Source organism: Pararge aegeria, assembly GCF_905163445.1.
Source record: "Pararge aegeria chromosome W unlocalized genomic scaffold, ilParAegt1.1 SUPER_W_unloc_2, whole genome shotgun sequence".
Taxonomy (NCBI): Eukaryota; Metazoa; Arthropoda; class Insecta; order Lepidoptera; family Nymphalidae; genus Pararge; species Pararge aegeria.
This window is the reverse complement of record NW_024396988.1, coordinates 251,632-264,733: the sequence shown is the minus strand read 5'-3', so window position 1 is coordinate 264,733 and position 13,102 is coordinate 251,632. Positions and strand designations below refer to the sequence as shown.

The following is a 13,102-nucleotide window of genomic DNA, read 5'->3' as shown; positions in this document are numbered from 1 at the left end:
CTAGTTCTTTGCCCGGTTTAGTTTTTAAATAGCAATATAACGCTTCTATTTAACCGCTCGCGTCCATAAAGGGGTTGTGTGTTTACACCTATATCATGATATTATAATCCTCATAAAGTGGCATTAGTCTAAAATGAAATTAAAAAGAATTAAAGTACCATTGAATATCTTTGCTATGTGCTAATACTGAAGTACTAAGTACTGGCTAATACTTTAATTATTAAAGTAAGTATGTATCTATTTGATGAGGGGACGCCTGCCATTGCCAGACGGGTGGTCAGTCCTATGTAAGGACCATTCCCCCTATTCCCCATGTTTGAGACACAACAACAATATCCCCTAAGGTGAGGTTTGCTAGGTCTTCTTCACTTATTCTATCCTTACCTTGTAGTTCCCATCTTACCAACACGTACAAGGGGCACTCAGCTATAAAGTGAAAACTAGTTACCACCTCACTGCACTCACTGAACACACACTGAACAGGATGGATCTTCTACAATTCTAATGAGAATTATTAGGAAGTAAGTATAGGTATATACTCACATTCTGACAATAGCTCCAGTAACTTGGTCAGGTATTTGCTGACTGTTGTTTGAGCAACAGCCATCCCATGGTCTTGGCCTGTCCCCCGCTGATAACTACCGTCCGCTAAGAGCCTTAAAGATGTGAGAACCTAGACAAAAAGTGATTAGCCATGCTTTTTTAAACCTACGTTCACATATAGATTAAGTCTTTGCGCAAGGTGATTTTACGTACTTAATAACAACTTACTTTTATGTGCACTGGTAGTCCATCGACAGCATTTAGTGGTTTTAGTGCCTCATTAAGCTCCTCGCACAAGTACAGCACACAATTTTTACCCATCCGAAACAAGTGTTGGAACTCGGCATCGGGAAATTCGAACGGATTACTGGCGTCACGTATAGATCGCCGGTGTAATTTTCGTTCAGATTTCTCCATTTCACTTGAATAATAAGAGCCCCAGAAAGCACGAGACATGTTTTTTTCGACTTTAATTCGTTGACAGAATTTTAAACCCACGTCTAAGGACGGGGATAAAATTGTCTCTTCAAAATGTTAAAAAAGGATAGTTTTTCCCCTTTCATTTTTTCCCATGCTATGGGCGGGGGAAATATATCCACGATAGTGCTATGGCAAGGGGAAAAGATAATATAGGTACTCGACTCGAAACCGGCAGCGGACAACGCGCTCGTTAAAGATTCAATTAAATCTCACGTGAGCTGCCCCGTTTAGGAACTTTGCTCAGAATGTTCATGCAGTGAATCCACATGAATTTGGAACCAAATTTAAAGCCAATTTAGTTGCATAATGTTTCTAGTGCTTATTAAATTTTATAAATACTAACTTATTGCCTCGTCTGGTGATAAAATCTCATTTCTCAAAAATAATGGATCTAATGATATTTTTAATTTAATTGGATTATTGTAATGAATTTCTCGGTAAAGACGATAAGGAAGCGTTATATGCCAAAACTATGCCTTTGTTTTGAAAGGAAAATTCTAGTATATATGAATTATATTGTAGATCTAACCCCAAGTAACTATGGATTTTTCCGGCTCATAAACAAGTTTTCTCTTTGCAAAAATCAAACTAACAAACCTACGATTATTTAATGTAGATTCGCAATATCAGGATTGGTGTTGCTGAGCCAGTGGGCTAGGATTCAATATAATATCTTATCTAATGTTATTCCAGACTTGACTCCGGCGGCTGACAACGTGCTCGTTATAGATTCAATTAAAGCTCGCGCGCCCTGTCAGCTTAGGAACTCTGCTCAGAATTGGACAGTAGGGAGTTCCAGGAAAATTAATATTTAGGAACTAGTTTTAGAATCAGTTTCAGTGATATATTATTATTATTATTAAACTCTTTATTTGTATACCACAACATTAACATATTTAAAATATAACAAAAACAGAAACATATCGAAAGAAGTAGTAATACAAAAGGCGGCCTTATCGCTTAATAGCGATCTCTGCCAGGCAACCTTAGAATTAGAAAAAAAAAAGAAGAGGAGAATAGACTGCTGGTGGTACAAATATTAAAATACATACATGCGAATAACTACATGCTAATACATAAACTAGTGTACACAAAAAGATAAAAATTAAATAATATAATTAATAAATAAAAATAAACTAATATATATAATAACAACACTTACATATTTAAATACTATAACATACAATAAATGAGTAAGTATATACATACTATTAATAGTCGTTAACAATATAATGGGCCTTAACTGCTCTTTTAAATATCGCCAGTGATTTGGATCGTCGTATGCTCAATGGAAGCGCATTCCACTGTTCCACAGCTCGTACGCTAAACGAACGCTTATAAAATTTGGTCCTATGATAAGGCATACACAGCGTCTAGCGTCCGAGAGTTCTCCATAATGTTCTCAAAAGGCGTGTGGAGTCCACCAATCCGCACTGCGCCAGCGTGGTGGACTAAACCGTTATCATGTGGGGGTGTTCACCCGTGTCTGCATTTATGTGTTTATTACTTCATCGTTCTCGTTTTATCGAGTTTCAAACGACAATGATTCAAAAGAAGTTCAACTATAAAAACAATTCGTGATCATTTCAGAAAGAAGCAGAAAGTCGGCTCGCGAATGCCGTGCTCGGAAGAAGTTGCGCTACCAATATCTAGAGGAACTCGTGGCAGACCGCGAACGCTCCGTTCTATCACTGAGAAAAGAGCTCGAGAAAGTAAGTTTAACTTTATTTGCAAACACTTACATTTCATTAACACCCTTGACGGGTGACGACCTCCCTGGCGCAACGGTGAGCGCCGTGAATTTAAGTACGGAGGACCCTGGTTCGATTCCCGGCAGGGGCAATTTAGGCTTTTTTTTATTTTTGAATTTTCTCTGGTCTGGTCTGGCTAGTTACCGACAAAGACGTACCGCAAAGCGATTTAGTGTTCCGGTACGATGTCGTGTAGAAACCGCTTAGTTATGACTACCATGCTCCCTTGCTCCCTAACAGGTAGCCCGCTACCATCTTAGACTGCATCGTCACTTACCACCATGTGAGATTGCACTCAAAGGCTAACCTGTAGTTGAAAAAATAATAAAAACTTATACGAGGTAAGCGGAGATCGGCTTTTGGTACTTCGACTTCAATTTCGGGGGGACGAGTTCGAATCCCAGCACGCACCTCTAACTGTTCTAATTTATGTGCGTTTTAAGTTATCAAAATATCACATGCTTCAACGGTGAAGGAAAACATCGCGAGGTGACCTGTATCCTGAGAGCTCTCCATAATGGTCTTAAAGCTGTGAGGAGTCCACCAATCCGCACTGGGCCAGCTTGGTGGACTACGGCCTTAACCCCTTCTCATTATGGGAGGAGAACCGTGCTCTTTAGTGGGCCGATAATGGAATGATATGATGACTATGATTACTTTTAAGTAGACCCGACCCACCGAATCCAAAGAATCCACGTTATTCTTATTTTCTTTTTTCAGTACTATCAATGGAACAACGAGCTCGACCAGGGACGGATTCCAGAAAGAATCGAAGACCTGCTTCGAGAGATGGGAGTGAAGCAGGAGGAGCCCCAGCCTTTCTGAAGATATAATTTTGAAGGTAACTTACAATTTAAGTTCCACTTATCCGGGTAATATGTTTTATTATATAACCAAAAATTTTATATTTATTACCTTCATAGTGTCCAGATTTTTTTGAAAATATAAGTCAGTCTTGTTCAGCCACACACCTTTTTAATACTTATCATTGTTTTTTTTTTCAAAAATAATCAAGGTTAGAATGTGACAATAACAGAAATCCGACTTTACTCGTTGCCAAATTATGCTTACTCGAAAATGTATTTTCGTAATTGTCTATACAAACAAATTTATGCTCAAATACATCTGTCAATTAAATTATAAAATATTTCTTTCACATATATTTGGAAAAAACTAGGCGTTCAATAACAATTGAGAAATTTTTTTCAAATATTTTTCTGATAATTTCAAAATCTGATAAGTTCACCTATTAATGGCTAAGAAAATTACATGGTTATTCAAAATTGTAAAGGACACTATGCAGGTAAAATACATTAGAGATACTGGTGGTAAAATTGCTGTACACGAATTCGAAAGTATTCTTAACAAAGATAAACTAAAAGAGATAATTATAAAAAATAAAGTTTGACCTTACTTGCGTCTGACAGAGAGAGATACATATATTTGTGTCCTCTCTCCTACGCATTTTCATCTGAGCAAAGGATATTACATCTTAACCTGTCAGTTTAATTTAGGGTTTGTGTGCAGCGAATTTAACCTCACTGTTATTTGAATTTACCAAATTAAATTTGTTTTGATACTGGTAAAAAATATAAATAATAGGAATAGGAAGATGAAATAACATAAAATACAACGGTTCAGGGGCAAAGATGGAATGCCACTGAAACGAAATCAAACCTTACAAGTGTCCACTGCTGGAATTGGGTCTTAGCAAGAGTGTGCCACCAATGCTTTTCACACCTTGACACCTTTCTGATATCATCTGTCCAGAAGGCTGAAGGTCATTTCACACTGCGTTTACCGATTTGCGGTTTCCACTCTAAAACGTGTTGGCCCCAACACCCACTTCCACTTTTGAGCCCTTTGAGCTATGTCGGACTTTGGTTCTCCTACGGATTTATTTTTTGCAATTCTCGTCCCGAAGAGAGACTTCCATCATATTTGGATGTAACGTGGCATTCCTTTTCTTTGCCCCTGTACCCGTCAGCGAGGCAATTTTAGTCCAAGACAACCGCTTCAATGGAATTCAAATTCAAAAATTTTAATAACATCTAAATTCTATTTTGAATCAATAGACAACAATCTGTGATAAATGCCCTCAAATTAATGGCGCATTCCCATTGGCTGTTAGTATGGGCAACTGGAGAATTTCATTGGCCTCTATCACACGGTACTCGACATCAAAGTTATCCACCAATGGAAATGCGCCCTAATCGAGGGAAATGTTCAGTTTTTTATAATAAAAGAAACAGTGCTAGTTTTATAGCACTTGGACTATTATTGCAGACACCAAAAATAACGCGAAGTTATAAGAGAGCATTAGATATGCTCTGTTGGCAACTAATATAATATGGTCCTGACAAAATAGTATAAGACTTATAAGACCCTTATAATACCTATAATGCAAAAACATGGTTTCAATTCCTATTTTTGAATAAATGTTAAAAAGAACACTGATATAATGACAAGAGCATTCAGCCAGAATGTTTTTTTATCTATATTAAATGTATTAACCTTTAAAACACACTTGGAGGGATTTAAAAAGGAATTGAAAATTAGTACATACTCCTTTAAGATAATAGAATAGAATAGAATAGAAAAACTTTATTGCAACACAACAAAAAAAAGGAAAATACAAGGAAAACAGTAATAGGACTTAGTGCTAGGGTGCAAAGGCGGCCTTATCACTAAAAGTGATCTTTTAAAGGCAACCTGAGCGTACGAAGCCGATAAAAGAGTGGAAAATGGATGGTGCATAAAGTTACAAAAAAACAAGAAAAAAAAAAAAAGAAATGTAATATAAACTTACATGAACATACATACTACATTTACATATTAACTACACAAATACCAACATAAATTTATATATACTATGATAGATATATGTGATATATATTTATGCTATTATAAACTTACATACTACTCAATTACATCGATAAGTAATAATTCTTTAAGCGATGTTTAAACAGGTGAATGGTTTCGGAATGACGTATTTCCCAGGGGAGCGAGTTCCACAGTGTTACAGCTTTAACAGTGAATGACTCGTTATAGCGCTGAGAGCGAGATAAGGGAATCTCAAGCTTGTTGTCATTCGCCGACCGGAGACTGACAAGATGCTGAGAGAAGGAAAAACGCTCTTTAAGGTAAAGCGGAGAGATAGAAGAGAATAAAGTAAAGTAAGAACTTACTCTGTGCCCCCCCCAGAATACGAGGGGCAGCCTGCAGCCCGAGTTCCGTCCGCGACTGGAGCTCGAGTTGCAGAGAGGGATTCTCCGGTCCCATCTCTGGGTCCGGTACCCTCCTGGGGTAGTGTATTTTTTGGATCCGCTTCCATGGTTTTTACGATTTTTTTTTTTTTTTTTGTGTTGTTTGTGAGGTGTTTGTGTGTGACTGTGTTGAGTGAGTGTTTGCTTGTGAAGGGGATAGAGTGGTACGAGGAATAAGGTTATAGGTGTTTGGGAAATAAAGTGGATCATGGGAGCAAGGTTTGGATCCTATCCAGTGTTGGGAGTGATCACTGGGCAGGGATTTTTGAGCGTTGAGGTTTACTCCTCCTACAGGCGAGGCCCGTAGCTAGGCTGCTCGTTTAGCACCACCCAGGGGACACGTGTAGGGTGGGCCTCAGGATGAGGTGGTGGATCCTACGGACGCGAGCTGCCGTAGATCGTCCCCCCGCGGGTACATATACTAAGGACACATGATTGAGTTAGGTAGGTCCAATTTGGAGAAAGAGGTGAAATACCGAATCCTACTCTGCTTTCAGCTAACTTCGTGGCATCTTTTTGTCCAAAATATCTCAATGCCTAAAGATCACTGCGTGTTGCCAGTGATGACTTACGGATCTGAAGGTGCTTGTTAGTAGCATCATAAGACTAAGAATAACTCAGCGTGCAATGGAAATAGCTATGCTAAGGAGTATTTTGAGATGAAATCAGAAATGAGGAGATCCCTAGAAGAACTAGAATTACCAACACAGCTCAGCGAGCCGTGTAGCTGAATATATTTTATTGTGAAGATTGAAACTAATAATAATAATTGTTTTTACACTTCTATTAAAGTTTCGGGGGGTATATTTTGCAAAGCTTTTGAATTGTCTGTCAGCAAAAAAGAAATTTGTGAATTTTTGATGCTGATGAGGATAATATTATATTTGAAATTCAAGATAGACGCCATACCAAATTTTCGATTTAATAACATGATTGTCCTTTTCATAAAACTCTTCGTGTGCGAGTCTGACTCGCACAAGACCGGATTTTATTCTTGTTGTTATAGCGACAATAGGCATATACACGTTGGAAAATTACAGAGAATTCTTCTAGCGTAGGAGTGTAGACAGGAGCCTCCGTGAAACAGGTACTGCAACTTGGTTCCTTTTTACGCCTATTTGAGCCTAACGATGATGATGACGTTGATGGTGTTGGTTTGTCTGTATTATTACTAGGATGTTCAATATCGTGTGTCTCTGCCCATGATGTCGACGATATTGGTTGGTCTGTATTATTACAAGGATGTTCAATATCGTGTGTCTCTGCCCATGATGTCGACGGTATTGGTTGGTCTGTATTATTACTAGGATGTTTAATATCGTGTTTCTCTGCCCATAATGTCGACGGTATTGGTTGGTCTGTATTATTACTAGGATGTTCAATAACGTGTGTCTCTGACCATGATGTTGAAGGTGCTGGTTGGCCGGCGGGATATTCAAATTGTACGACATCTGGTGTTCTGAGCGAAGGAACTGGTTCGTATGCAGGATATTGAGAATTTGAGTGTGTTCCTGAAGATAATGTGGAAGGTTCTGGTTTATCTTCGGGAAATTTAGGATTTTGGACATTGTGTGTTCTTGAAGATGATGCACAAGGTTCTGGTTCGCCAGCGGGATATTCATGATGTACGACATCGGGTGTTCTTGAAGAAGATTTAGAAGCAACCGGTTGGTGTGCAGGATATTCAGGTTGTTCTAAGTCCTGTGTTATTGACGGTGATGTCGGACTTAATGTTCGGTCTATAAGTTTTGGAGGTTGTTCTGTAATTCGCCGATGAATATCTTTATGAATGATATACATAAATACTTATAATATACATTTAAACACCCAGATACTGAAAAACATTCATGCTCATCACACAAACATTTTCCAGTAGTGGGAATCGAACCCACGGCCTTGGGCTCAGAATGCAGGGTCGCTACAAACTGTGCCAATCGGCCGTCAAAATAATAATATTGCTTTATTAAGCTTATGAACATAGATCGCAACTTCTTTGAACACAGCCCTAACATACTAAAGGAGTTAGAAGCACTATGACAATTCATTTATAACAATGTTTGGGTACCTTAACTCAGATCTTTTGACCTATGTGTGTGTTTCATAATTCCATATATGGACGTTCAATATGGGGGTATTGAACACAGCAGCCAATGCTCCATAGGGTGCTGTGCCACGCACTTAACACGGTCCGACCTGGCCGTTACTTCTTGAAATCCAATGTTAACGGCTTTAGAAACATTAAAAAACACGTTAGACAAGCTAAATTGCACCAAGTAAATAGCAAAACAACGGTCTTGTGAAGCAGACTTACTAATAGTTGACGACATAGGTACTATGATACTACTGACTAACAACCGATGTGGGCGGTTGTGAACTCTGTTAGCAAAAAATGTACGACAATTCAATCTTTTGTTAAACTTTTTTCGTAAATAAACCAAAAAAATATATAATAATAATAAAGTTTTTTATTAGAGGCATATAAACCTCTTTATCAAATATATGGAGGGTAGAGGTAATCAAATATCAATAAAAACTCACAGACTCTTAATCGTAGACAGAGAATTTACTTCTCTGTCTACGCTCTTAATCCTATCTATTGCCCTGGGCCTATGGAGTGTAGAGGTATACCTGGGCCCCAAGTCTGCTATTACAATTGTGTGTCAGTGATCGATCAGTGAGTGACTTCATAATTGTCTATTTTGGCATACCTATTTGGTAGTCTGCTAACACAATGATGTCATTATGGTGTCATTATGATTTTCCGATGGAAGACCACTGACAGTCCAATGAACATTTGCTAGTCTGCTGCACAATGACAATTCAATGATCGCACGAATTAGTAGTCTGCTAATATTTTGAGAGTTCTATTGATCATTGTAAGACCATTGAGACGCCATTCTGCAGTCATTGCCTTTTAGCAATATTATTGTTGATTACAATTAAATTGTGAAGTGTGAGATCTTAATATTCAGATTAAGGTGGAATATTTTTAAGTTGGCTAAGACTGTTTATGTTCATCAAGACCATTTGACTGAGCGTGAGCGTAGCAGGCGCCGTCGAGCCCGCAGCTTGCTGAGGAACAATGTAGACTACTTTTAGGATATTCCCGATGCGGAATTTATAAAAAAGCAGTTGTTTGGGAAGCAGACTGTAATTAGGCAAGTGTGGGAGCTCGCTCCACTTAGGCATTCCCAAACCACGTCGGATTGATGAATAATTGGCGGAGGCAAAGGTAAGAAAACAACTCTCATTTTCGTTGCGTTTTAATTAAGTATAGTACCTATATCTCAGACAAATGACAGAGGTGCTTAACACCAAATTTAATAAAAACTGTTAAATTGCCCACCCATGGCCAGCGTGATAAGGATGCCATTAAAGCTAAGTCAAGAAATTATATTTTGCCTAATTGTATTTTGCCAGTTATATGTTGAGTACTTTACCAAAAAGAATGCTTTTCAGCTTCTATGTAAATATTGACTTCAGATATCAGATGGGACACATGTGGCAATAATAAGGCCAAATGTTCATTGAAATGCAAAATTATAACACACTGTTATAATAGAAAGTTTTATATTGAACTTATATTTAAATATTATGTGATATGTTCAATTTATTTAACAGATCTGTGACTCATATTTAAATATATTGTGCATGGATGCCAGCAATCCAGGCTCTGCTCTTAACTCCAATGTGTGGCAGCGTCACCCACTCAGCCAACACTTAACTGCATTAAATGATAATGGGGCATAAGGTTTTTTTAGGTTTTACTTATTTTAGGTTTTTTGAATAAATTCCAATATAGATTTTTAATCGTCAAGGTTAATATTGCTTGGATTTTCAGGTGAAAGTGGAAAAGTTTTTCCTCTGTGGAAAACTATGAAGACCACAACTTAAATACTATAGAGGGGACACCACACTACTCTATGCAATACAGTAGAGAACTGTTAAAGTATATTAGAAGAATGTTTCAGGTAAAGTAAATTAAAATTCTGTCTTTAGATAGCATGTTAGGGTCTCCTAGATTGAAAACTGTAGTAAATCATGTACATAGTTTGATGGTCAAATGTTTTATTTCCAAATATCTTTTTCAGGTGATTGTTTAGAGCAAGTATGCATTATAATCTAATCACTGCTGGCAAGATTGTAGATGCATGTTGTGTTTGGCACAATATAAAAGCCACAACACAATTATAGCAATTCTTCTGCAACAGGCATTTAACTTTTGTGTGTTATTAAAATTATTTTTTTAAATCTATGAGGAGACAAATAATACAAGTTAATAAAGATAAGACACTGAACAATGATTTTTATTTACAGTAATTTAGTTTATAAATGAATACATGTAAGAAATTAAGACACTTCAGCTGGCTTCCAATAAAAGCAGGAGGATATAATATTTTCTTTAGATAGCAAATTTCATATTGTAAATCCAAACCTTATTTTTACCCTTTTTATATTCATTTCAAGAATTATTTATTTTATCTAATGAAGTTCCTTATAGATAGAGGACAGAATTCTTCAACAGATAACAGCAAATCACTTTGTTCACAATTTGAGCCGAGTTGGAAAGCTCTATCACATAAGGACTCGGTTCACAGAGACTTCAATGAGTAAACCAGGGTCTGCTTGAAGGTTGGGCACTGCAGCAGGCTCTTGTCAAAAGATTGTGGATAAAGGCATAAATTATGAGTATATGTGTTCCAAGGTAATCATAGTGTTATGTCCAATTAATCTATGATGTTTTTAATTATTCTACAAAAATGTTTTACTCTGTTACAGGGATGCTGGTCACAATTTGTGCAATACCTTAAATGGGTCCACGAGTTAATAAAAGATTAAAATTTAAAAAGAAAATTGAATGGAATGAAAACCTCCTAGCTTTAGTTTTAAGTAAAAAAATGTAGTTAGCACCACCATGATAAGTACAAGTTCATAAGCACCTGTGATTGGCGTACATGAATAAAGAATTTAAGAATTTTATTGAATTTTTGATTACTCCCCATATTTGTGTTTTTTTTTTAATAAATTTAGAAATGTTTTTATGAACGTAAATTTTCAAATATGTACTGACTATACACTCTCATTATTTTAAAATCTTTAAATTTATCTCTTAATGACTCTCTCGGACCCATTTTGTAGATCAAACGAACAGCCCTCTTCTGCAGCACGAAAATAGTGCTAATATCAGCAGCAATTACCCCAAAGTAAAATTCCATATCACATAATGCTGTGAAAGTAATTAAAATATACCAGTCTAGCAGTTTCTACGTCGGTCATATGGCGTATCTTCTTTACCGCATAGGCAGCAGAACTAAGCCTGTTCGATAAATTATTTACATGAACACGTTGTCCGCAATCGTTGATAGGTGTTCCAGCTCTTTCGTTTCAGAGACGGCCAATACCGCGCGTACTGCACTGGGCAAATGACCTTGCCATAGGATCCGCAACGTATCATTCGGTATTTTGTCCTTGGCCAACTCCCTCATGCGCCGTAAAAGTTGGGATGGTTTTTGGTCTCCCAGCTCCATTTCGCTAATTAGCTTTTGCAGCTGTTTGGTTTTTAGACTCCTCGTAAATAGTAATAACCGCGCCTTTAGGGTTTCAAATTTCTTTACAGCTGGTGGTTCTATTAGCAAATCAGTGACTTGTTGTATGGCATCCTTGCTCAATTTAGATACAACTATGTCATACCTGGCATCATCTGATAATTTTTGTGGCGCCAGCATTGCCTCCGTCCTGATGAACAAAATCCTGGGCTGGTCCGTCCAGAAGTCCAGTATTTTGGATGTGAGGGTGATAGCTGCCAATTCCATTGAGGCTACCGAAGCTGCAGTGGGTACGTGTGCCGGAGGTGTAGCCATCTTGATGTTCACTTAGTCGGGATCACCATTTGTTGTGGTACCCTGTACTTCCTTAGGTACACTGGGATGTATGTCACTGGGAGTACTCCAAATAAAAGATGTTAATGCGACTCACATGTATAATTGATAAACCGTGTTTCCCAAGCGGAGACGCGCCGAGTACTACTGTATCGCGCGCAGGCGAACTATATATATAAGTACAATCCATATGTATCCACAATATAAGTTTCCTAAAAAACTATCAAGATAGGTTAGGTAGAAAAAAAACTGTTCTTTTTCTGTCATTTGGCTACTGAATCCTTTAAAAAAAAATCTTAAAAAGTTACCTTGGGCTATTTTAGCAAACATGCCAGCAGCAACTGTGGGGCTGAGCACTTGAACTGCTAGTTTTACCCTCTTTTCTGTTTAGTATTTGGATTTAAATGTTCTTGTGTGAGAGAGGGTGCAAATACAAATTTTGGATTAGAATTGTCCACTTCATAAAATTGGCTACACCTGAAACAATAAGTATAAAAATATATATATCATGATCAATAAAAACATTATTGTCACATCAGATAACTATCATTTCTTGTGTAACATTTACAAGGAACATTTAAACTTTATGGAGAAGAATGATAACTACGTACAATTAAATTATACTGAAATCAGCGCCATCTCTGGAAGACCCCTATAGAACTCGCAAATGCGGGAAATTCAAAATGAGCAGATAATACAAAATCACGCGGGAAATTCAAAATTTAATTATTTTAAAGAATTTAATAAAGCTACCTGTCAACAAAAACAGAAAAAAAATGTAAATAAAAACTGCACACTATGATGTGCAATGTCACAGGTTACAATTTTCCAGCTCTCCTTTGGTAGACAAGCAGTCTTATTAATTATTAAATTAGATAACTTGTTCAAGGAGAGAATAATTCATTTAAAAGAAATTTAAAATAAGTGTATTTTCTTCAAAATTGCTTTATTATAAAATATAAATCTTACAACTACTAATATTATGAACTATTGAATTAGGCAGCCTTGTAGGCCAACATTTACACAAGTAAAGAAAGAATAATAATAGGAGATTCAAACACTTTTAAGCATCTCAATTACAATAGTGAGTGATCGAAGGGTTTTTAAATCTTGATTACCTTAAATTGACTTCAGTAATATTAGTATGTATTTTTTTTAAATATGTACCTGCAGTCTGTTATCC

The 13,102-nt window shown here is 37.0% G+C and overlaps 2 protein-coding genes across 2 annotated transcripts; one reads left to right on the top strand and one right to left on the bottom strand.

Annotated features, from left to right (window-relative positions):
- Positions 1 to 2,591: 2,591 nt before the first annotated feature.
- LOC120636794 (REPTOR-binding partner-like) lies at positions 2,592 to 3,717 on the top strand (the record flags this gene model as incomplete). Its single annotated transcript, XM_039908361.1, has 2 exons — positions 2,592 to 2,735; positions 3,495 to 3,717. Coding segments are annotated over 2 exons (249 nt in total), but the record flags the coding sequence as incomplete, so codon positions are not given.
- A 7,656-nt stretch (positions 3,718 to 11,373) lies between these two features.
- On the bottom strand, positions 11,374 to 11,901 carry LOC120636793. Its single transcript, XM_039908360.1, has one exon. It carries the CDS (start codon positions 11,899 to 11,901, stop codon positions 11,374 to 11,376), a length of 528 nt encoding a protein of 175 aa, XP_039764294.1.
- Positions 11,902 to 13,102: the final 1,201 nt, after the last annotated feature.